Source organism: Spermophilus citellus (genome assembly GCF_964194105.1).
Source record: "Spermophilus citellus genome assembly, chromosome: 1".
Taxonomy (NCBI): Eukaryota; Metazoa; Chordata; class Mammalia; order Rodentia; family Sciuridae; genus Spermophilus; species Spermophilus citellus.
In genome coordinates, this window is record NC_138182.1 from 168,648,415 (window position 1) to 168,675,318 (window position 26,904).

A 26,904-nucleotide genomic window follows, 5' to 3' on the forward strand; every position below is an offset into this window, starting at 1 on the left:
AGGAAAAAATAAAAAATGACTTGAATTTTAACATACTGAAGTAAACTTTCATCCTTTTTCTCTGCATAGATAGATACAAATGCATTTTTATAGAATGGGATAATAAATTCTTAACCCTTTTTAATGATTATAGAAAAATAATGTACTTTTTTTTTCCTTCCCCCAGTACTGGGAATTGAACTCAGGTGACTTTATTGCAGAGCTATATCCCTAGTCCTTTTTATTTTTTGGCACAAGGTCTTGCTAAGTTGCTAAGTCTGGCCTCAGATTTGTGATCTTCTGCCTCAGCCTCCTGAGTTGCTGTGATTACAGGTGTGCACCATTGTATCAGGCTAATACTTTATTTTTTACGGCAGTTTTTGCTTTATAGAATTTTAGGCAGGTAGTACAGAAAGTTCTCATATATTTCTTCTATTCAGTTTTCCTCTCTGTTTACTATCTTGCATCAGGGTGGTAGGTATATGTATGTTACAGTCGTTGAACCAGTATTGATTCATTATTATTAACTAAAGTTTATAGTGTGTAATGGGAATACTTTTGTGTTGCATAGCAGTATATTCTGTAATGCTGCATATCTTCCATTATAGAATAGTTTCACTACTCAAAAAGTTCCGTGTGCTTCATTTATTAATTTCTCCCCTTTTCTTTTTAATGCCTGGAGAAGATTCAAACTCATTCCTTTTATAATTCATTAATACTTCATGGTACAGATGTACCCCAATTTGTTTATTCATTCATTTATTGAGGGACATTTTGGTTGCTTCTAATTTTTGACAATTATGAAGTAAAGTTGCTATAAACATTTGTGTGCAGATTTTTATGTGAACATGTTTTCTACTCATTTGAATAGATACCAAGAAGTGTGACTGCTAAATGGTTGGTCAGACTGGGTTTAGCTTTGTAAGAAACCAGCCAAACAACTGGTAAAGCAATGAATTAGAGGTCTTGTTCTATGTCTGTGGCAGCATTTTTTTTTTTATTGTCAGTTTTTTGGATTTTAGTCTAATAGGTGTGAAATTCTATCTCTCATTGTTTGAATTTGAAACTTCTTAGTGACATATGGTGCTTGGTGTTTTCTTCTACATTATTTTTTTTTAAATTCATTTATCTTTGGTGAATTATCTATTCAGATAATTTAAATTGAGGTTTTTGTTTGTTTGTTTATTTGTTTGAGTTTCAAGGGTTGTTTGTATATTTTGGAAACAAGTTCTTTATCAGATAGGAGTTTTGCAAATTTTTCTTTTCCAGGGAAGTGAGTTGTCTTTACTGATCTTTTAATATTCTTTACTTTGTAAGTATATTTTTACTGGATATAAAATTCTAGGTTGATGGCTTTTTTCCCAACACTTTAAATATTTTGTTTCATGTTCCTCTTGGTTATATAGTTTCTGGAGAAGGTCCAACATAATTCTTACCCTTGTTCTTTTTTTTTTTAAATTTTTTTTTAGTCGTTGATGGACCTTTATTTTATTTATTTATATGTGGTTTTGAGAAATGAACCCAGTGCCTCACACATGCTAGGCAAGTGCTCTAACGCTGAGCCACAACCCCAGCCCTTACCCTTGTTCTTTTTTAGGTAAGGTTTTTTTCTCCCTCTGGCTTCTTCCATGGTTTTCTTTTTGTTTTTTGTTTTTTTTTCTATCTGAATATAATATGCTTGGTTGGAGATTTTTAGTATTTTTACTGCTTGGTGTTCTTTGAGCTTCTAGACCTATGATTTGATATCTCTCATTAATTTGGGAAAAGTTTGGCCATCCTTGCTTCAAGAATTTCTTCTGCTTCCTTCTTTTCCCCTTCACCTTCTCAAATTCCCATTGAACATATTATATCTTTTGTGATTGCCCACAGTTCTTAAATATTCTGTTTCTTTTTTTTTGTTGTTGTTGTAGTTCTTTTTTCTCTTTGCCTTTTAGTTTGGGAAACTTCTATTGCCTTGTCTTTAAGCTCATTGATTTTTCATTTCTGTTATAGTCATCTTGATTTCTAACATTTTCTTTTGATTCTTTGATGGAGTTTCCCCTCTCTCTGCTTACAGTACCTGTTCTTGTATGTTGTCTGTTTTTTTCCATTGGTGCCCTTAGCCCATTAATCATAGTTAAATTCCCAGTCTTATAATTTCCATATCTCTGCCATATTTTAATTTGGTTCTGTTGTTTGCTTTATCTCTTCAGTCTATATACTCTTTCTTGCTTTTTAGCATGACTTGCAATTTCTTGTTGAAAGTTGAACATGATGTATTAGGTGATAAAAATTGAGGTAAATAAACCCTTAGTATGAGGAATTACATTTATCTCATTAGGAGTTAGGCCATGTTTACTATTCGCTTTAGCAGTTGGTATCAGAGACTTCAGTTTTTAATCTGCTTTAGTTTTTGTGTTCCCCATTATTTTGGGTTTGCCTGGGAACTCTTTGTTAAATAGAAATTGTGTCTTTGAACTCTCTGAGCTATAATTAGAACCCTGTTAATGTGGCTATGTTGCATTGGGAAGGAGAAGTGTTCTGTATATTAATGATATAATGTTAAATTAGAACCCTGTTAATGTGACTATGTTGCATTGGGAAGGGGAAGTGTTCTGTATATTAATGATTAACTCTTCAGTTTTTTTAGTGGGTCATCATCCTGGGTCAGGACCTTCAGAAGAATTTCTTAGTGTTATTTTTCTTTCTTTCCCTTATTTGAGATAAGCAAGCTAGAGGGGCTCTAATTGTGTAATTGGTCTTCCCTTAGGTCAGATAAAGCTCTGGTAAAGTAATTTCTCTTCAAGACAAACCTGTGTCAAATAGAACATAGACATATTTCAAAATGGTTAGTTTCTCCCTGTTCATGTACAGAATGTGAGAGGATTTTTCTCTGATCTTCACTGTGAGAATTTGGTGGAGCTTTTGGAAATAAAATTGACCAAAATGTCAGAGATCTATTAATATAGAGCCTCCCTAAGATCAAGCATGTTCACATTTAGCCTCTAGGATTTTGTCAGTTACCATTAAGTATTCTTATAGAATCTAGAGACTTCTATTCTTGATAAGCCATGATTCTCTGAATTTGTCTATTTTTTCAGTTTTTCAAATGGTGGTTTGCCATGTGACTTAGTTCTCTGGTGGAGTTAAACAGAGTTGTTCATTTTTAATTTGTTCAGCTTTTTTCTTGGTTTGAAGATGGAGATGATTGATGACTTCCAAGTTTAACATGTTCAGTTGGAGAATGGAAGTTTAATTATTATTTTTCCTATTTATTATGTCATGAATATTTTATTTAGTAAAATTATATAGGATTTTTAATGGTTGCTTTATATTTTACTCTATTCATATTCCATAATTTAAAAAGTACTTTTTGTGGTTATGTGTGTCTTATTAAAAAAGAATTTTTTTTTTTTTTTTTTTTTACTGTGCTACTATTCATCATACATACAAATAAGGAAGAGAATTGAGAACTATAAAGCTTTAGTGAGGGTGTGGTTCAGTGATAGAGCTCTTGTATAGCATGAGTTCAATTACTAGTACTGCCACAAAGAAACAAAAACAAAAACTCAAAGCAAAACAAAACCCCCCAAATCCCCAAACAGAAAACTATGTACCCATTACCCAGCTTCAACAACTCATGAATAGTGAAATAGCCAATTTTGTTGTATTTATTTTGTTGCCTCTCCTTTTTTTCAGTAATATTTTAAAGCAATTTCTAGATATTATATTTCACCAAATAGCCACTTGGAAATGAATCTGTGATAGATAGAGCCATTGTAACCATAGTGCCTTTATTGTATCAAACAAAATAATTTAACATCACCTAATACCAAATTCATTATTAAAAAAATTTCTGGTTTTATAAAAAGATACATTTTTATTTTTTTGTTTATTTTTTAAGATTTATATATGGCAGAGGAATGCATTACAATTCTTATTACATATATGTAGCACAATTTTTCATATTTCTGATTGTATATAAAGTATATTCATACCAATTCGTGTCTTCATACATGTGCTTTGGATAATAATGACCATCACATTCCACCATCATTTCTAATCCCATACCCTCTCCCTTCCTCTCCAATCCCTCTGCCCTATCTAGAGTTCGTCTATTCATCCCATGCTCCCTCTCCCTACCCCAGAGAAAGCATTTGGTTTTTTTCGGATTGGCTAACTTCACTTAGCATTAAAAAGATACATTTTTAGAGTTGATATATTTCACCAAAGATCTTAAGAAGGTCAGTAGGTATTTAACATATGATAGTTCATTTTCTTCTTCTTTTTAAAATCTATTTATTTGTTTAAGAAAATAGTTCTTTTGTTCTATAGACTGTTTCTCATTCTCGATTTGAGTAGCCTTTATACTTTAGTGCAAAGTCAATTGACCACATATGTGTGTCTTTTTTGGATACTCCATTGTGTTCCAGTGATCTATATGCCTGTCCTTTTCCCAATATCATGTTTTGAATACTGTAGTTTTCATATTATTCTCAGAATCAGGTAGTGTGAGTCTTTTTTTCATATTTTTTTGAAAATATGAAATTAAAAAATGTATGCTTGAAAGCCTGTTTACTTAGTTATTTAATAAGTAGAATATTTGATTATTGGAGAAATGTTTATGATACTTAGTATTCCTGGGCTTTACACATTTCTGAAAAGAAAATCTCCATAATACTTTAAAAGAAGCTTCTGTGAAATGGTATGAAACAATTGATAAGTGGAATTATTTTAAAATTAGTTACTTCATGGGACACAAGTATTTTTAGGTACCATTTACTTTTTGTATTTATACTAACATTCGTTTTAGAACTTTGGATTTCTTTTTCTGAATCATTAGGTAGCTTTTCTATACAATGTATTTTATTTTTTGCATTTTTAAAATTAATTTATTTGTTCTAATTATAAATGACAGCAGAATGCATTTTGATTCATAGTACACAAATGGAGCACAGTTTTTTATGTCTCTGGTTGCATACAAAGTAGGTCATACCATTTGCATCATCATATATGTACCTAGGGTAATGATGTCCATCTCATTCCACCATCTTTCTTGTCCCCATGCTGCCTCCCTATCCCCTCCCTCCCCTTTGCTCTATCCAAAAATTCCTCCATTCTTCCCATGCTGTCCCCATTGTGGATCAGCACCCACTTATCAGAGAAAACATTTGGCCTTTGATTTTTGGGATTGGCTAACTTCACTTAGCATGATATTCTCCAGCTCCATCCATTTACCTGCAACTGCCATGATTTTATTCTCTTTTAATGCTGAGTAATATTTCATTGTGTTTATAACAGTTTCTTTATCCATTCATCCACTGAACGACATCGAGGTTGGTTCCACAATTTAGCTAATGTGAATTGTGTTGCTATAAACATTGATGTGGCTGCATCACTCTAGTATGCTGTTTTTAAGTCTCTTGGATATTAACTGAGGAGTGGGATAGCTGGGTCAAATGGTGGTTCCATTCCAAGTTTTCCAGCGAATCTCCATACTGGTTTCCAGAGTGGTTGTACCAATTTGCAGTCCCACCAGCAGTGTAAGACTGTGCCTTTTCCCTACACCCTCGCCAACACTTATTGCTTATATTCTTGACAACTGCCATTGTGACTGGAATGAGATGAAATCTTAGAATAGTTTTGATTTGCATGTCTCTAATTGCTAGAGAAGTTGAACATTTTTTCATGCATTTGTTGATCCATTGTATATCTTCTTCTGAGAACTGTCTGTTCCGTTCCTTAGCTCATTTATTGATTGGGTTATTTTTTTTTTTTTGGTATTAAGTTTTTTGAGTTCTTTATATATCTTGGAAATTAGTGCTCTATTTGATGTGTATGTGGTAAAAGTTTGCTCCCATTCTGTAGGCTCTCTCTTCATCTCACTGATTGTTTCTTTTACTGAGAAGAAGCTCTTATAGTTTGAATCCATCCTATTTATTCATTCTTGAATTTATTTTTTGCATTTTATAAGTATTTTTAAGAAAATTGGGGCCTAATCTGACATGATGAAGATTTGGGCCTACTTTTTATTCTATTAGGCATAGGGTTTCTGGTCTAATTCCTGGGTCCTTGATCTACTTTGAGTTGAGTGTTCTGCATGGTGAGAGATAGGGGTTTAACTTCATTTTGCTGCATATGGATTTCCAGCTTTTCTCAGCACCATTTGTTGAAGAGGCTATCTTTTCTCCAATGTATATTTTTGATGTCTTTGTCTAGTATGAGATAACTGTATTTATGTGTGTTTGTCTCTGTACCATTGGTCTACAAGTCTATTTTGGTACCAATATCATGCTGTTTTTGTTACTGTTGCTCTGTAGTATAGTTTAAGGTCTGGTATTGTGATGCCACCCTACTTCACTCCTCTTGTTAAGGATTGCTTTGACTATTCTGGGTCTCTTATTTTTCCAGATGAATTTCATGATTGCTTTTGCTATTTCTTTGAGGAATATCATTGGGATTTTGATTGTGATTGCATTAAATCTGTATATATATATATATATATATATATATATATATATACACACACACACACACATACATACACACACACACACACACACACATACACAATATATTTTAAATTATAACATTCCATTGGAGTTTAAATCTGTTTTTTATTGTAAAATTTTTTTACTCATTATGGTTTTCCTTCATGAGTGTTTGGTGATTTTTAATCACAAGCCCTTTACCTGACCTTAATCTGTGTTTATTCTTTGCTTTAAATTCACAGTTTTTTCTTCAGAGAGGATTTGTCTTTGCTGTTGCTGGTAACCAGGAGGCTTAACCAAGTCTTCCTTGAAAGTTGAGGTTCAGTGTAGAATAGTTTAGGGTCAGAACCTCATCTCAATGCTGGCCTACCTCTAAGTATTTAGGTATCAGAACTGTTGTTTAAATGTGTTCTCAGAGCAACCCTGCCTTCCTTGCAGTGTGGAACTAAGGGCTTTTTTTTTTTTTTTTTTCTTTTTGCTTGTGATTATTCTTCTGTCTCAGCAAGGTTTAAAATAATACCATTTCTGGTAACAAAATTGTCAAAAAGTACTTGCTTCATTTTAATGCTATATATCTAATATTGTGGAATAAACACTGCTTGGGTAAAGGAGGCTAAGTTCTAATTTTGATTTCACATAACTATATCTTACTAGCTAATGGGCCTTCTTAGACATTATGTTTATCTTCTTGCTGTTTTTTTTTTTTTAATGAAACTGAGTTTAATAGATGCTGGCTTACCTAGCAGATTGAGAATGAACTGGAAAACAAGAATATTGGCATATAACATTAGTGATAATATGCAAAATCCGGTATAAAGCAGAAGTATTTTTCTATTAGCTTATGTTCATTTTTCACCTAAGAATTTATACTCAGTTGGATTTTTTAAAAATATTTTTTTACTTGTAGATGAATACAATACGTTTTATTTATTTTTATGTGGTGCTAAGGATCAAACTCAGTGCCTCACACATGCACAATGAACATTCTGCCAGTGAGCCACAGCCCCAGCTCTCAATTGGATGTTATAGATATATTCATTTTGCATTTAGTATGAAGTTAGTCACCTCAAATATCTGAATCCCTATATATAAACATCCTTTAATATTGAATTTTGCAAATTGTTACATGGGAAATTAGAGGAATGTTAAATATTGAGATGAATGGTATATAGGTTAAGAATTTGTGTTATTGTGTAGTTCAAGAAGTTGGATGGAGTCTTCCTTTGATTTTCTCCATATGTGTATAATGGAAAGTGGAGAACACTATGCCATTGGATTGCATGTGGATTTGAGATCTTTTAGAGACCATGAAGTGAAGATTTTGTAGCTGATCTTTAATTTACAGGACTATAAGTACATCTTTGCTATTTTATTATGTTAATATAAAATTACATCATATCTCAGGTTTTTGCATTTATTTGATTTCTTAGATAAGATTTAAGGTCTATAAGATATCATAAGGGCTGGAGTTTTGGCTCAGTTGTAGAGCACTTGCCTAGCATGTGTGAGGCACTGGGTTTGGTTCTCAGCACCATATATAAATAAGTAAAAAAATAAAGGTCCATTGAGAACTAGAATTTTTTTTTTTTTTAAAAGAATTGGCTTAAAAAAAGAAATCATAAGATATAGTTTTTTCTCATTGGAATCTTGGAACAAATTGGTGGAATAGTCAGGGAAAACATTTTAATTACCAATTTATAGATGAAGACACAGGTACAAGGAATTTGAGTGATCTTCCCAAGTTCTTAAGTTGCTTACCTGTAGGGCCGGCACTAAATTCTCGGTCTTTGTGTTTCTTATGTAGTACTTTTTTTTGCTGTACTAAGCTGCTCACAGAGGTTTACAATGAGAAAACAATCCTTATGTTTTGTTACTCATCATGATGGTTCTAGGGTCTTTTTCAATCATTTTCTGCTATTATAATTGTCAAGGATGTTTGAAGTTTTCCAAAATTCTCATGTTATATATAATTTTACTCATCAGTCTTTGCTGAGACTGCTCTAACATTTTCTCCAGAATAGTATGTTCCTCATCATGGAAAGGTATGTCTAATGACTGCAGTTTTATCAAGAAACTTGATAATGTTTCAGGTATGTCTCAATGGGGATGAAAAAGTTCTTCTAAAAGTTCTTCTAAATGTCTCAATAGGGATGAAAAAGTTCTTCTAAAAACCTTTAATATTTGAGTATACATACATATGTATATATATTTTTTCTTGTTTACATACATATGTATATATTTTTTCTTGTTTATTTAAAGTCTCTGAATCATCAACATAAGAAATTTTACCTACATAAGTAAGCAATTTTCACAAAGCAGAATGACAGATAAAATGTACATATTCTTGTTTGTAATTTCTTTCTATTTATTTTAGATCTTTTTGAAGCTTTAAAGCCTGAGTATGTGGCACCGCTGATCCTTTGGCTTTGCCATGAGAGTTGTGAGGAAAACGGTGGTTTGTTTGAGGTATTCTGAAACTTGCTGTTTTTTCCTAAAGCAATATTTGTGTAATTAAATATAAAAAAGGATTTTAAAATTAGTGTTTTTCAAATGCTTACATTTGTACAAATCTGCACTGGTTGACGTAACTTGAATATTTTAAAATATTATGTTTATGTTACTAAGGTACAAGTGTCCTTTTGGAAAATGTAACATCAGCTTTATAAATTATGTTTTTTCATAGTTCTCCATTTCTAATAGTCTTACCAAATGAAAATATGGCTAGTATGATATGTTTAGTCAAATATATAGAAGATTTCATTGATTTAAGAAGCCATTCAGCTTCTTAAAATGGAAAGATAGAGCTTGAGGTCACCTGGATCAGATTTTGAATTCTTATTCTGGTAGTCACTGACTTGCTGGAATATTGTATAAATTAACCTTCCTGAGCTTTAGTTTTCTTGAAGTTTATTGTGGCACCTTGTGTTAGTTTTCTGCCACTATGACAAAATACCTGACAAATCAACTTGAAGGATGGAAGATTAATTTTGGCTCAGGGTTCAATCCATAGTCATTTGGCCCTATTGCTTTGGTCCTTTCACAAGGCAGAACATGATGATGGGGAGCATGTGATGGATAAGAGTTGTTCACTTCATAGCAGCTGAGAAACTGAGAAAAAGGGGCCAGAAGCAAGATACACTCTTCAAGGATGTTCCCACAGTGACCTACTTCCTCCAACTAGGCCCCACTTCCTGAAGTTCCCACCACCTCCCAATAGCACCACCAGCTGGGACCAGGTCTTTAACACATGAGCCTTTGGGGGACATTCCAGATCCAAACTATAACACAACTATAGATAATTTTAAACCTTTAACATTGTGTCTAGTATATAACAGCCTGTCCCAGAATTTTATTTATTAATCTGTATCAGGAATTTAGTTTGGCTATGATAGATCAATAAATACAACTTACTATTTGTTTTAAACTTTAAAAGAAAACTTTTCTGTTTTCTCCATCCCCTTTTTAAGCTGATGTATGTATTATGATTACTCATTTCAGTTTGATCTTTTTTCTTAGCTTGAAGTTTTATATATTAGAATCTTCTTCCTTCCATTTTTTGATTCTCTATAATGAACCTGTGGTATGTACGATACTGTGGAATCCAAAACATTTTTTGGTAGAAAAAGAATCTGGCTCAGTTTGAAGGGAATACTATCTTATTAGCCTGCTTCATTTGAATAAAAAGCTTATGAGTAAATTAAAGGAGAAAAATAAAATAGCCTTCATATAGCTAACAGAGATATATGCCTCCACCTTTCTAATCACACCCATTGAATGTGAATTGTGAAAATCAGAAGTGGAAGGAAATTTACAAATCTAATTTTACAGAATAGGAAAACTTAATAATATCAAGCCATCTGGAGTTTAAAATTTAGCCTGACCCTCTTTTATCTAAGGAATTTTAAAAATTACTTAACTTTGAAAATTATATTAACTCTGTAAACTAAAATGTATCCTCTCTGAAAAGTTTAACTATATTAGAATATATATACAGGAAAATAAAAATCACCACATTATCACTACGCAAAGAGAACTATATTTTTATGTATTTCCTTCCAGTCTTTTTTTAGATGTGTATTTTAAACACGCATCCAAAGTCATGTAGACAATTAGGATCATGCTGAGGATAAAATTTTATGTTGTTATTTTCATTTACTCTATTGTGAACATTTTTAATGAGGAACATTTGACATGCCTGATTGATAAAATATGATAAGAGGTGGGTATAATATTCTGACTTAAACTACCACTTTGTTTGCAAAATTCTGATAGATACCTAGAGTGGCAGATAAAGATTTTGGTTCAGCAGGAGCAGTTGTTTCTAGCATCTCAGAAGAACTTGTTGCTCACATCACTCCCAAAGTATGATAAAAGGTGATATCTCTTACCTGTTATCTAAAACCACTGCTGATTTATGTACTCTTAATTACATCAAGATTCATCAGATATATAAAAGGTGTGGGCATATTAATAAAGGCAAAAGATGATGAAAAGTTACATCCTTATGCCTAGAGCCACCAAGATGTGTGCTGTCTCCTTATACATTTTTTTCCTACCACATGTAGAATTTGAATATGAAGTTTTACCACAGTGTAGTTGTGTTTGAAAACATGCCGGATTTTCTTTATATCAGACATTTTTTCCCTTTAGGATTTTCCTGAATCTCTAAAAACATAGATATATAGAATTTATCTTTCTGTGTGGCAGTTGGTATTTGGTGATTTGCCTTATCTCTAAATAAAGATGTTTTACTAACATGAATATATATAATTCATTAAGTAAAATACTCTATGGGCTTTGAATTTATTTTATTTATTTTTTTAGTTCACTGGTTCTTTCTAGAAGGACATTTATTTTGAGACTATAATGTGTACAATTTACATTGTATAAATTTCACAGTAACCACGTAAACTATGTGTTGTTATCCTATCCTTATTTTACAGATGGTGAAATTTGTGTTTCAGGAGGCCAAATGATTTGACCAGGGTTACATAGCTAGTCAGTAGAAAATATGTTATCAAGCCTTGGCCTCTTACTTCATAGTCTTTTTTTTCCTACTATATTGTGTTACTTTAGGTTTCTCTTGTGATAATAGGAACAGTGTAAATTCATGGGACCAGTAGACTTTTGTAGAGCCATATTATTTTCATTCATTGTCATCTAGCATTCTATTATACCTAGTAGGATTGCTGCCTTTATTTTAAATTAAAAATTCTACTAGTGATTATACATTATATAATATAATATAATGTTTCTCCCTCTTTTTTGCTAGGTTGGAGCAGGATGGATTGGAAAATGTAAGTCTCTCAGTTTTGGTTTGCCATTGGTTATTTCCATATCTTTAAATCTGCATTTCCATTACAACCAGGTAATAAGCATATTGTCAAGTGCCTAATCACTAGATTTAGTGCACACATATTCAGACTTGAATATTGTTATACAGCAGATCTTCTAAAACGTGGCAATTGTCCTGCAGGCCTCTGTACTTCGAAAGTCTGTTCATTCTGTAGGCAACCCTTATTCAGGACTTTTTCCTGTCTTATTCCTTCATTTAGCAAAGTCTCTCTTTATATTTGTATTTATCCTCCAATATCTCTGGCATCCCACATGTTTATTTTTGCTGTTTCAGCAGAGAAGTGAGTGGGAGGGAGAGACGATTTTGAAAACATGGGAGGAGCCTATTCTAGATGGCATAGCTAGCAAGTTCTCCAATTCTTTCATGTAATTATTTCCTTCCTCTAGCATAAAATATTGGGAGAGTGAGAAATCACATTGGACAACTTTGCAACATTGGTCAATAAATTGCAACTGATATGGGAATTGTTTTCCTTCTCTTCAATAGTAAATTCATTTAGTATTATCAGTGCTCTTCTGTCCCATCTCTTAAACCTAACTATAGTTGCTTTATAGAATTAAAAAATTGTGAAAATTCTAATACCTTGTTTTCAGTTGGCTGTTGGTATCAAAATTAATCACATGATTAATTGAGTTACTTAAAAGGTTGCTGTCACTGGAGGGCATTGGTATAATGTATTGTAAATTATTAATATTTTTAGCATTAATGACTGCTCTGTCCAGTTGTTAAAGTTCCTTAAGCATTTGGGTGTCTTTTGAAAAAAACACTCACTTATGATAGGAAGATGAGTGCTTCAGTAAAAGTTCTATCTGGCACTTCATCAATAGGAAACATTCAAAAGCAGGCATTTCTAGATTTCCCAGTACTTATTAAATTATTAAGTCTTAAATTTAATAATTATCAAGTGTCCCCTTGTAATCCCAGGTACCCAAGAGCCTGAGTCGAGAGAATTTCAAGTTCAGGCCAGCCTGGGAAGCCTAGCAAAACCCTGTCTCAAGATAAAATTGAAAAGGACTGACGATATAACACAGTGATAGAGCTCTTGCCTAGTGTGCATAAGGCTCTGGATTCAATTCGGGTGGTGGAGGGAGACAGTCATCAAAAACAGTCTGATCATTATGCTTAAATAAGGTAGCCAGTGTATTTATTCTTTCTGGATTTTTAAAAGGAAACAATGTTAAAAATTCTCCTAATGGAATTGATGCAGAACTTATGTTTTCTGTAAATCTGTGCAGTTTAGTTGACTTCTTGTCGAAATGGAAGGAGGGCAAAAGAAGGGTAAAGAGAATTATGTGTGGCTATCTGATATACTGATTTTTTGTTAACTAAAATCTTTGGCATGTTACCACCACTAGTCTTCTATTTACTATCCAACACATTCTATTCTGTTAATCTTCATTTTATATACAAGAAGAGTTACGTATCTTTACTTGAGTCATCTCTGGTTATGAGGTAAGTCTTTTGGTGCGATTATTTTGTAATTTAGCTTTCAGATTCAGCATGAGATTTTACCTTTAGTAGTGCCTGGCACAGTCAAAGGAGAAAGTTTTTATTCAAAACAATTTTTTTAGTTAACATTTTCCTGATGGGTGTTTTAGGAAAAAGGCATTTTATGCTCATAGTAAAATTCTACAAAGTGGAACACTTTTTTTTCTGAATTTCCTTTTTCTTGAAGTTAAAAATTTAAGGGGCTTTTACACATTTTACTTTCTGTTTTCCTCCTAAATTATGTGCTCAGTATCTTGTTTTTCTTTTTTTTTTCCCTATAATTAGTACGCTGGGAGCGGACCCTTGGAGCCATTGCAAGACAGAAGAATCAGCCAATGACTCCTGAGGCAGTGAAGGCTAACTGGGAGAAGATCTGTGACTTTGATAATGCCAGCAAGCCTCAGAATATCCAAGGTAAAGAGAATCCCAAGCCATTTAACCTTGGTTGGGGAACCACAGGCAACAAATATTCTCTCTTATTATATGGAAGGACCTTCTAAACTGTGATGACTTAAACACTTCTATCATGTGTAGTATATTTTCTGCTATAGTTGGTATTAGAACTCTTTGTATTTAAGATATTTATGTCCCACTGTTATTTTTTTATAGTCTTGTTTTTTGGCTTATTAGTGGCAGGGGGATGGATGGCACAAGGCATTTACTTATTTGTGTTAAATGCACCTACTTTTTAGCTGATAGTTCATTTAAAAAATCTTCCTTTATCTAGATGCATGCTCCTAGTTTGACTGCATTTTTCTCTATTTCCTCCAAAGTTTATTTAAGCTTAGTTTACTTGGGCTTAGCTCTTTTTCATTTAGAGAATAAAAGAGGCTTTGCTTTAGTGCTTAGTTTTTGCTATTGTTTCTTTCCTTTTCTATCATATTTTGTCTTCCTTCTATCACCTCTACATAATTTTAGTGCTTTCTTAGAAATACTGAAGCCTAGATACTTAGCAGAACCTTTCCAGATAATCTAGGCTAAGTTGATCTTTCTGTTAGTTGAACTCCTACCCACTTGAACTTCTAATTAACATTTAATTGTAACTGTTGTCCATTGCTTTTTTCCATGAATATATAGTTTCTTAACTGCATGGAAAATTCTTTGAGGCAGAGATTGTATCTTATATGTAATTCTGTTTGTCTCTCTCTCTTTTTTTTTTTGTAGTTCTAGGTTTTTGGGCATGCTAGACAGTGTTCTACCACTAAGCTGCACCCCAGTCCTATATATAATTCTTTTGTACTTGGTGTTATCATAGTGCTGAACTCAGAAGGGATTTAATAAATGCTTATTAACCTGAATTATTTAATCACCTACAATATACCCACAGGAAGAGAGACCAAAGAAAATTCACATTTTTTCCTAGTAAAAGTTGCATGTGCATATGACATGTGAAATTTAAAAGAGTTTTCTGAGTAAGATTATGAGTCAGGATCATTTTATAGAAAAACATTTTTCCTTTTTCCTCAATAATTTTATATTCCAAGTTGATAGAAGAATATATCTGAAAAAATGACTGCTCAGGTTTTTACTATTTTTTTTTTTTTTTTGTACTGGGGGGTTGAATCCAGGCTTACGTTACCATGGAGCTACATCCACAGTTATTTTTATTTTTTGAGACAGGGTCTCACTAAGTGGCTTACTAGTGAGGATCTCACTAAGTTGCTGAGGCTTGCATCAAACTTGAGATCTTCCTGCCTCAGCCTTCTGAGTTGCTGGGATTCCAGGTGCACCACCATGTCTAGCTTGACTACTGAGCCACATCCCTAGCCCTATTTTGTATTTTATTTAGAAATAGTTGCTTAATGCCTTGCTTTTTGCTGAGGCTGGCTTTGAACCAGCTATTTTCCTGCCTCAGCCTCTTAAGCTTCTGGGATTGTAGGCATGTACCACTGTGCCCAGCTTGGTTTTTGCTTCTTATTGATACTTTCCTTCCTACATGTACATTCTTGAAATTTTCATTATGCTTTTTCTCAGCCAGACGATAACATGATTGATATGTCATAAATGGTAGTAATTTTATATTTTTGATATTTGAGATAAATTTTGTTCTTTGAATATTGCTTATCAATGAAAATAAACAAAAGAAAAAGGAAAAGTTAAAAACATTTCTCTGCCTTTTTGCCTCAAAAGTATTAGACCATTATAAAAAAAAAGATGTAAGTGAAAAAAAAGTATAATGAAAAGTCATCTTTTCTGATAAGAGTTGACTTTCCAGAATACCTATTTTAGTACTTTCAGTTTAGAGATGATTAAACTAAGTCCCAGCAAAACTGACCATTGTTTGAGCTAAGAGTTAATTCAGGTTGTCTATCTCTGAGTGAAGTGCTTTTAGCCTGTACCATGGTGCTTTTCAATTAAATAGCCTTCCCTCAAGACAACAGGCTGAAATGGGGATGTAGGGAGAGGATTAGGCAAGAAACTTCTTTAGTAGCGTGACCTAGAGTAGCAGGTAATGTTGGTCATCTCAGACTTTGTGTTTTGTTTTTCATTTTTGTCAGAGTTTAGTAGGAAGCCTATGTCCCAGAGCCTTCAGAATATCTTTAATACGTTATCCACATACGTGAACTTCTTTACAATCTTTTAGACCCCAGAACAGGAACTTCCACTTTCTGTCTAGAATCACTGTTCATAATGGTGGTTTTCTCTGTCTCTGGAGGTATTTTATTATTATTATTTTTATTTTTTGGTGATTTGAACTCAGGGGTAATTTACCACCAGGCCCTCCCACCTCTGCTTTTTCATTTTTTAAGATTTTGAGACAGAGTCTTGCTAAGTTGCTGAGGATAGCTTTGAACTTGAGATCCTCTGCCTCAACCTTCCAACTCACTGGGATTATAGGTGTGTACCACTGTGCCTGGCAAGAATTTTTAAAACTATCTTTGGACCTGGGGTGGAGGTATTAGCATTCTTCCATCCCAGAGGAAGGGTTGATGGTAGAGTGAGAAGGGAAATCAGTTGTCTTTCCACTAGACAGAGATTACATATCTGCTAACATGTATCCTACTTTATGGGTTTAATTATACATTGTACTTATTGCAGGGTGAAGAGGGTATAAATCAGTTATCTAGAACAAGCACCTTCCTCCTACACTCCTCATTCTTCTTTTTTTTTTTTTAATATTTTTAGTTGAACACAATACTTTTATTTTATTTGTTTATTTTTATGTGGTTCTGAGGATCGAACTCAGGGCCTCACACATGCGAAGCAAACACTTCGCCACTGAGCCACAGCCTCAGCCTCTCCTCATTCTTCTTTACCATAAAATAGCTGAAAGATAATGAAAAGCTCTGAGTCTGTGAAGAGTACATTAGGCTATGCTTTTGGTCTATTTCAAAGTTTTTCACAGTTTTTTCCTACAAAAGTCTAACATCATATATTCAGTTCATGAATAATGAGGAGGTTCTGTAGTTGGCAACTGTTATCTAGCTTACTGTTGCATTTTTAGTTACATTTTAAACCAAGCTTCATTTTCTTTATTTTTCTTAATTTTAGAATCAGTTGCAGGTATGATTGAAGTTTTACATAAAATAGATGCAGAAGGAGGAGTTTCAATAAATCATACCAGTCATGCAACATCTACAGCTACTTCAGGATTTGTAAGTGGGGAATGTTGTCTCTGAAACTTGTCCTTCCTTCCTCCTCCTCTTGTTTTTCCTCCCCCCACTGCCCCTTTTATTTTTTTCAGATGCAGTTATTCTCTTTAAGTCTCTAAAGTTATGCCTAATAATGAAGAGAAACATGGCATAGATACTTTAAAATAGAGAATAGTGATAACACTAGGAATCTAATTTTTAAGTCTGAGAGTGTTCTCAGTGTGTTATTGGGATTTTTACTTTAAAATAGGGGGTCAGCAAAATTTTGGGGGACAGAGCAAATATTTTAGGTGTTAGAGCAAATATTTTAAGTGTTAGAGGCCACATACTGTTTTTAACACATAGTATTCTGGTTTTTCTTTTTCTTTCCTTTTGGCTCTGCAATTGAAATCAGGGCCTTGTGCATGCTAAGCACAAACATGCATTCTACCTCTGAGCTATACCACAAGTTCTATTTATTTATATAAGTTTTTTTAAAAAAATATTTATTGTTTAATTGGACACAATATCTTTATTTATTTATTCATTTTTATGTGGTGCTGAGGATCGAGCCCAGGGTCTCACATGTGCTAGGTGAGCACTCCACCACTGAGCCACAATCCCAGCCCTATATATATATATTTTTAACCACTTTTTGAAAATGTAAAAACCCTTGTAAACTTCTAGTCCTTGTTTGTTGACTCCTGCTGTAGGATAAAAGTGACTGAAAAATTGGACGTCATTTTTTTATAATATGTGCTTCACATAGTAGTTAGGCATATCATCTGTAAATTGAAAAATCTATCATCCAGTTAGGCCAAAGACATTCCTGGAAAGAAACTTTAGGTTAAATCTCAGTGTAACTGAAAATGTTATTAAGCAATTTAATTTATAAGCATTACGCTATGATTTGCTCATTTGTTTATAGTGAATTCTTTAAAGGAAATATTTAGTTGTAGATGGACACAATATCTTGATTTATCATTTTTATGTGGTGTTGAGGATTGAACCCAGTGACTCACCTGCGCAAGGCAGACGCTCTACCACAGAGCTCCAGCCCCAGCCCCTACAATGAATTTTATACAGTTGATTTTGTAAAACAGTTCACTATCCCGTAATTATAACAGATTTCATTCTTTTTTGGATTTTGGTAGCCAGTATTTGCTGAATTAATAAAGTTTCCACTGTCAGAGACAGGAAAATTCAAAATGAGACATAATATGTGTTAGCAAGAAGCAAGCAATAAAAAAGTACTTATCTGTAAATGAAGTCTTTTTCTAGGCATTACTTGGTTTTTATGTAAAATATCAAATGTAATGAAATGAATAATGAATAAATATAATGAAATAATTATGTTCCATCGAATTCATTGACATTTGATTAACATCTGTTCAAAGGCAAAGCTAGGTACATAAACAGTTAATAGTTTTAAAATAAAATAGTTTTAAAAGTTAAAATTTCAAAAATTTGACAAAAATATCAATGAAAAAATAATTTTTTCAACTTTTCTATAGGCTGGAGCTATTGGCTATAAACTCCCTTCATTTTCTTCTGCTTACACGGAAATGGAAACAATTATGTATGCTCTTGGAGTGGGAGCATCTGTCAAAGATCCAAAGAATTTGAAATTTGTTTATGAAGGAAGTTCTGATTTCTCCTGTTTGCCTACCTTTGGAGTTATCATAGCTCAGAAATCTATAATGGGTGGAGGATTAGCAGAGATTCCTGGGCTTTCAATCAACTTTGCACAGGTATGCCTAATAAGAAATTTTGTTTGACTTTTCTTCTGTTTCTTTAGATGTTATCAGTAAATGTCACATCCAGTATGCATATGTGTATCTGTATTGTATATATTATATGTATGTGTATGTGTGTGTGTGTATATGTACATAAAACTATACAATAATTTATAACAATGTTTAGTTCAGGAATAAAGATTTATCATATTTTTTGACTTTTGTGTTTAAGAATAAAAGAGCTGGGCATCATGGTGTATGCCTGTAATCCCATCTTCTCAAGAGGCCAAGGCAGGAGGATCATGAGTTCATAGCCAGCCTCAACAACTCAGCAAGGCTCTAAGCAACTTAGTGAGACGCTGTAAATAAAATATAAAGAGGGCTGGGGATGTGGCTCAGTGGTTAAGCCCCCTGGGTTCAATACCTGGTAGCAAAACAAGAAGAATAAAAGAGAGGGAGAATTAGTTTGCTATTTGACCAAGGGTAAATAACTTCTCTAGACTTCAGTTCCTTATCTATAAAATATATGTGACAGTTCTTATCTCATGATATTAGGTCAAGAAGCAAGCCAAATAGTTATCTGGTAAAAGAGTATTGGGGGAGAATAGGTGAAAAAAGGTCCAGAGGTAGGTACATACTTGGCTTATATTTGGAACAGCAGAGGGGCCAGTATAGCTGTAAAGTGTATAAGGGGTCACTCTATTCAGGGGCGGCAGAAGAAGAAGGCCTTATAGTCATTGTAAGGATTTCAGCTTATATTCTGTTTAACATGGGAGGCCAAGGGCAACCCTTTTAAGGATTGCCATAATCCACCTATATTCACTCACAGGTTCAATGCTATTGTGTGGAGAAGAGGTTGTATGGGAACCAAGCATAGAAGCTAAGAAATCACTCACTAGGAGCCTATTGTAGTAATCCAAGCAAAAATTCTAGATAGGCGGGGAAAAAAAGAGGAGTCTAGGAGGAAGGTATTTGTTCTAGATAATTGATTTATACCCTCTTCACCCTACAATAAGTACAATGTATAATTAAATATGCAATATATTTAACATATATAGTAGTTGCATGTGACATTACTGTGTATAATTATACTCACATGTACACATTTATTTTAAGGTGGAGGTAGTCAGGACTTGGTTTTGGATAAGTTACACATTCAACTGAAGATGTAAAAAGGACAGTTGAGTGTAAATCTAAAGTTTGGAGGAAAGGTCTAAATAGGATCTTTGGCATATAGGTAATATGTTAAAACTTGAGAATAGGTAAAATCATCTAATGTGTGAGTTTAAATAGAGAAGAGATCTGAGTTTAGGGCCCTGCAGTGTTCACAGGTAGAAGTGATACAGAGAAACTGAAAGAATGAATAAAATGTACACTTAAAATGAGAAAGTTTTGAAATAGGATATATTTTAATATTGGAGTAAAGTTAAGGTTGAGCCCAGCAGTAGTTCTTGAGTCAGAGCTCTGAAAAGATTTCTATAACTTTGGTTGAAGATTATCCCATTGCTCATGGGTATCTCCTCTGAATACACGGGAAACATATTAGAGTATTTGATGAAATTGGGAGGAGGGCCAGAAATATGTGCTGGGCAGTTTGCTGTTTTAGTTATCACCCATGGTGCAGCAGACTGTTCTTCTGTTTGGATAATACAAGTGCAAAAAATTAAAACAAATATTTCAAAATTCTCCCCTCAGAATTGGAAATCATAAATAGTGGTCATATTCTGTGACTAGGAATGATAGCCACCTTGCAATTTGAATCCCAGTCTTCCCAATCTTGAGTTATCAGACTATGTGACAGAGTCAGGCAGGTAGTTCTTCATTTATTTTCCCATCTTTTTTTTTTTTTCTTCTGAATTTTGGGGACTGGGAGACTGTCCCACTGCAGTGGAGTGCACTGATTTGGGTATAAGGATCAAGTTTTGCTTTTCCTACATAAGATGGTTTATTTTGCTTTGTTGCTATTAATTTATACAGTGCCCTTAGTATCTATTCTTCATAGATAATTTATAAAATAATGGTAAAAAGGGAATGTTGACATTGACAGTGCTTGCCTTTGAATATGCCTTAACGTTTCTTTTTGTGTTTTAGTTGAGTCATTTCTGGTTGGTATGTGTGACCTGAAATTACTTTACTAGCAGTGGCCCTTTTGTTCACTTTTGCTCAACGAATACTTATTGGATACCTAATATGTTCCAGGCACTGTGATAAGCACTGGGAATAAAGCATAGTTTAGTGTCTCATTTTTGGCAAATAATCTATAACTATCAGTCAACAAGGATTTGTGCATGCCAAGAAAGAGCATAAATGTATGCTCTTTGCTCCAAAAGTGATGGGTATCTTCAGATTGATGACCGATTATTTCTGAGTCACATGATTAAGAAGTAGTTCTTAAAAGCCAAACTGAGAGAGATATGATGGGAGCATGTGGACAATAAAATGTCACTTGTGATGAGCAATATCCAGAGCAGAAGCTATGGGACAAAGCAGTTGGCTAATAAAAATTTTGCTCATCTTAACGTAGGTTCTTCATGGGGAGCAATACTTGGAGTTATATAAACCTCTTCCTAGATCAGGTGAGTACCTTATCCACAAATTCCATAATTTTCTAATTAACATTCCAAACTGTGCCATTGTCTTAAAGAGGAGTGATCCAGGGAAACATAATCAGAAATTACTATGTACTTATAAACCACTGGAGTAGGTTGACGTTAACTAGTATCTATTTTGTTTACTTTAAACTTTGTTCATTGATGTGACTGTTATCAATGTAATATGCCTATTTTAAGTCCTCTTGGTATAAACCAAGAAGTGGGATAGCTAGATCAAATGATATTACATAGTTTTAAAGTTTACTTTCTAGTAAATGTGAAAACTGAAAATTCAAGATACTTGTGGTTTGGAACCTTTTTAAACTATAGAAAACCAAGAGCATGGCTACTATATGATTGTCTATTCATACAACATACCAATTGATGAGGCATGGGGTCACAGGCATCAGATGTTTAATGTTATCATCTCTTACTTGCTAATTTGTTAACTGCAGTGGTACTATCATTAGCTGACTTATCCCTCATCTTGGTAAAAACATAACCATTAGTTAGAGCAGAAGAAACCTGACAAAAACACTATTTTCCTTCACGAATCAGAACATGTTCTATCCAGCATATAGTGGTCTCTAGAGTCTCTGAGTTCAAGAGTTTTATCTTTATTATGTTTTTATATGATGTCTTTATTAGACATTTCTTTCTCAGTATGACTTCTATTATTAGTGCAAAACAATACATTATTTCGTGCAGAAGGTGAGACTGATAATGTTACCAGCCTTGATTCTCTAACAGAATATATAACCATCAAATCTCAGTATACATAAAATTACTTTTGAACAGTTAAGCATTAAATAAATATAATTATTATGACAGATTTCCAAAACAGAATTTCAGGTAGTTGTGGTTTAATTGTTAGTATACATTGAACCTTTTACTCCTAAATATTCTTTAACTAGATTTTTACCAATTTATAAAATGATATGTACTCAAAATAGAAAATTTGGAAACTAAAGAAAGGTAGATTAAGGAATCAGTTGTCTGGAATTATTCACTTTTAATATTTATTAGGTATTCATTATGTACCAGGCGTTCTGTTAAGTGTTAGTAATGTAACTATGGAAAAAAATGTCATCCTTGCTTTTGCAGAGCTTAGAGTTTGTCTAGTAGACAATAGGCATTTGTAAACATTGTAAAATACCTTATAAATGGTAGGAGTGCACAAGGGAAAGTCTTTAACCTGCAACTTAACTTGGGGATGGGGAAATCTTGGTGGAAATGAACTCTGAGCTGAGATCTGAAGGTTGAATTAGGATTTAACATTGTAAAGAGGAGATTGGAAAATAATTTAAGGCCAAGGGAGAAATACTATGTGTAGAGGTTTGGAAGTAAGAAAAAGCATTGGTAGTTTAAGGAAACTGAAAATAGTTCAAAAAAGTTGGGGGAGAGTAGCAAGATTATGAGAGTAGAGAGCTAAGAAGGATCTTGGAAGGTCCCAAAAGTCAGATTAAGAAGTTTGAATTTCATTATAAAGGCAATAAGTAGCTACTGAAGGACTTTAAACCAGAGAGTATATGAACAGATTTGGATTTTGGGAAGCATTACTCTGGCTTGTCTTTGTAATACTTCACATTCCTTTAATCATCTATCACATCCAGATAGTTACCAAATTATTTGAGTCTCTATCTTAAATACATCTAGAATTCTTCTGTTTCTGTCTACGTCTGCTCCCAATTTTTCAACTTTGTTCTCTCACCTTCTGATTTCTCTTTACCTCTGCTGTTTTTTTCCCATAGGCCCATCCACCTCACTGAAGCCAAAATTATATTTCTAAAATGCAAATGTGTTTGCTGCTTTCTTATTTGAAACCCCAAATGACTATCCCTAGACATCAGGATGAAGTTAGAAGTTTTTAGTATGACCTGGCTTCTACTAATCTATGAATACTCAAATCTTGTCATATGCTTATTTTCTGTGAGTCAAGGATGATGCTCAAGTTTGTGGTTTGGCAGTTGGATGGTTCATTCCATTTCTTCATAAAGAACAAAAGAGAAAAGCAGGTTTTAAGAAGAAAAACCTGAGGATTTCACTCTTGAATAATGATTATCAGAACATAACCAGTTAAATGAGAGAATAGGGAGTCTTAGAGTAATTAGAAGGAAATAAAAGGTGTGATGACGCTACATCGAGTACAACCGTAGAAATGTAAAGTTGTGCTGCAGTATACAATGAATCAAAATGCATTCTGCTGTTCATATGTACCTAATTAAAATAAATAAATTAATTTAAAAAAAAACTAATGGCGATTTGAGAAGGAGTGGGATAAATGGTATTGGTGCTCAACAAATGTGGATGACAGAAGAGACCAGGAAGAGTCGTTGACATTGGAAGTGGTAACTTTTTAAATATCTAATTTATTAGAAGTGTTAATGTTTCAAATTTAGAGATTCAGGCATTATGAATTATTAATGTCAAATTTTATTTCTAATGAGTTCAGGAATATTACTTCAAATCATAATTTTTGAGTTTTGTTGAAATTACAGTAGAAACTATATAAAGTTATTTCATGTTTTAATGTAATAATTTATGGTCTTTAGAATAGTCTACTTATTTATTTTACTTTTCATTTTAGGAAAATTAAAATGTGAAGCAGTTGTTGCTGATGTCCTAGATAAAGGATCTGGCGCAGTAATTCTTATGGATGGTAACTCATTTATAGTTCTCATAATAATATTGTTAAATTGGTAACCTTTATATGTAATATAATGCCTACTACAGAAATAGATTAATAAGTTTGTGTTTATTTTCCATTTGTAAGAAAGCAAGATTAGCTCTTTAAGAAAAGAGAAGAGGTGGGGGGGGGGGAGGAAGTATAATGGGACTAGAGCCAGGAAAGGTGGGGCTTTTTAAAAACAACATAATCAAAGCCTATGAAAAATATGGCTTGAATATAAATCATAGAGGAGAATTATGCTTGCTGGAGTATGTTTTTGGCAGAATAAATATTAGCTCTCAATTAATAGGCTGCATTATAGATAGTTTTCTTGTGTTAGCTATTTGGAACTTGTAATATATTTGGCCATAGTATCATTCTTCTAAATGATAGACAGATTCCTATGCTTGTGCATTTAAGCTTATAGAACTTGTAATATATTTAAACATCATAGCCACATTTTATCTTCAGTGAGAAAAAAGAATATAGTAGTTCAATAAATGTTGAAATAGTAGTAGTTCAACATGCTAAAGACACATTGCCTGAAATTTATTTTAAAGTTCAAGTAGAAGAGAAATATTTATTGTCAAAGACTAAAGAACAGGGGAACATTTGATATTGCTTGATATTTTGAATATAGGCCTTCTTGTTTTGTCATATATCAGAGGTTATGCAGATGCTCCTTTATTTATCATGGGATTACATGAAAAATCCATTGTTAAGTTATTCCCACTTAGTTTCTCTTTTACATTCTATGCTTCTTTTGAGTGCTTTGGCAGAAAGTTTGAAAGTCTGAACATGTTTACTTGCATTTTCTAGTGGAATTGTTTGAAACTTTTGTGATAGAAAAAAAATTAAAATATGAATGGCAGTTGGGGAGGTTTAGGAAGTGAAAAAAACTGCTATTTCATAGTTGAGAAAAGATTTGAGAAACTTTTCTTTTAGAGACTGGTTTTAAATGCATTCAAATGAGAGCTTTGAAGTCCAAGCTAGATCATTGTAACTTTTGGAACCCTTTCATAATTGGATTTTATTTTTGGAATTTAATGGAATTGTGAACATCTTGGTTAATAAGTTATGTTTTTTTGGTGACTTTTTTTTTCCTTTTATTTACAGTCTATTCTTATTCTGGGAAGGAACTTATATGCTATAATCAGTTCTCTCTCTTTCTGGTTGGCTCTGGAGGTTTTGGAGGAAAACGGACATCAGAAAAACTCAAGGTAAGGAATGGCTTTGTTTTATTGACACATATTTGTATATCTTTATGAGTACATAATAGTAACTCAACACATATAGATATTATATAATCATCAAACCAGGATAATAAGTGTTTGCATCTCTTCAAACATTCATTATTTTTATATGTTTGAAATTTCATACTCTTCTAGTTATTTTGAAATATATCAGATTATTTTAAACCTACAGTTACTCTACTGTGCTAAAGAAGAACCAGAACTAATTCCTGCACTGTTTCATTGACCTTGAATAAACTTCTTCCCATTCTCCCTCCCTATACTGCCTTTCCACTTTTTTTTTTTTTTTTTAATTCTTTGTAGTTGTAGATGGACAGCATGCCCTTATTTTGTCTATTTTTATGTGGTGCTAGGGATCCAACCTAGTGCCTCACACGTGCTAGGCAAGCGCCGTGCCACTGAGCCACAACTGCAGCCCATGCCTTTCCCATTCTTTAAGTAACCACAATTTCATTGTGTTCTTCTATATGATTGACTTGTTAGTTTCCAGACAGGGGTAAGAACATGTGGTATTTGTCTTTCTGTGTTTGGCTTATTTTCCTTAACATAATGTCTTCCAATTTTATCCATTTGGCTGCAAATGATGGGATTTCATTCTTATTGGCTCAATAATATTAGATTTTTGTATCTTTCCCATATTTTCTTTATCCATTCAACCACTGAAGGGCACTGTAGTTGATCACATTTTTAGCTTTCTTTTTGGTATGTTTTCATCTCCTTTGGCTATATACCCAGTAGTAGAATTGCTGGAACATATTGTAGTTCTATTTTTAGTTTTTTTTTTTTTTTTTTTTTTTTTTTTTTTTTTTTTTTTGGTACTGAGAATTTAACCCAGGGCTGCACACTGATCTACATCTGCAGTCCTTTTTTTAAAAAATTTTATTTGCTGAGGTTGGCCTCCAACTTGTTACCTCCTGCTTCAGCCTCTGGAGTCTCTGGAATTCCAGGCCTACTCCAGCATGCTTGGCCTATTTTTTTTAAATTAAAAATAAATTTTTTAATAGTTATAGGTGGACAGAATGCCTTTATTTTATTTGTTTATTTTTATGTGGTGCTAAGGATTGAACCCAGTGCCTCACACATGCTAGGCAAGTACTCTTGCCAGCACATTTAAATAGACCTCTTTCTTCACTATATGTTTTTAGCACTTCTGTCAAAAATTGGTTGGTTCTATGAATGTGGAGTAATTTCTATGTGTTCTTTTCTGTTCCATTGGTCGCTGTGTCTGTTTTGTCAGTACCATGCTGTTTTGGTTACTATAGCTTTGTAGTATGTTTTGAAGTCAGGTATTGAGATGCCTCTGGCACTGTATATTTTGCTCAGAATTGCTTTGGTTATTGTTTGTCTTTTGTGGTCCCATATGATTTCAAGATTGTTTTTTCTATTTTTGTAGTTTGATTGGAATTGAATTGAATTGAATCTATAGATTGTTTTGGGTAGTATGCTAATTTTAATAATAATTCTCCAATTAGTGAACATCGAATATCTTTCCATTTTTTGGTGTCCTTTATAATTTCTTTCATTAGTGCTTTTTAATTTTCATTGTAGAGCTCTTAGTCTGTTTAGATTTTCCATTTCTTCTTCAATTTTGGTAGGCTTTATATCTTCTGGAATATATGTCTTTTGAGCTTATAATTGTTTATAGTGGTTTCTTTTGATATTTTATATTTCTGTGGTATCAGCTGTAATGTTTTAAATTTAAGCTTTTGTTTATTTAGGTCCTTTTTTCTTGGTTAGTCTAGATAAAGATTTGTCAGTTTATTCTTTTAAAAAACAACTTTGTTTTATTGA

General features: G+C 33.1%; 1 protein-coding gene across 1 annotated transcript in view; it reads left to right on the forward strand.

Annotated features, from left to right (window-relative positions):
* The window catches only part of HSD17B4 (hydroxysteroid 17-beta dehydrogenase 4), a 101,775-nt gene that overhangs the window by 26,128 nt on the left and 48,743 nt on the right, over positions 1-26,904 (forward strand). The window contains exons 9-16 of the mRNA XM_081281713.1: positions 8,824-8,915; positions 11,722-11,746; positions 13,579-13,707; positions 16,786-16,889; positions 18,380-18,616; positions 21,126-21,177; positions 23,780-23,851; positions 24,977-25,080. Coding sequence (XP_081137839.1) covers positions 8,824-8,915; positions 11,722-11,746; positions 13,579-13,707; positions 16,786-16,889; positions 18,380-18,616; positions 21,126-21,177; positions 23,780-23,851; positions 24,977-25,080 — 815 coding nt within the window. The remainder of the gene's footprint in view (positions 1-8,823; positions 8,916-11,721; positions 11,747-13,578; positions 13,708-16,785; positions 16,890-18,379; positions 18,617-21,125; positions 21,178-23,779; positions 23,852-24,976; positions 25,081-26,904) is intronic.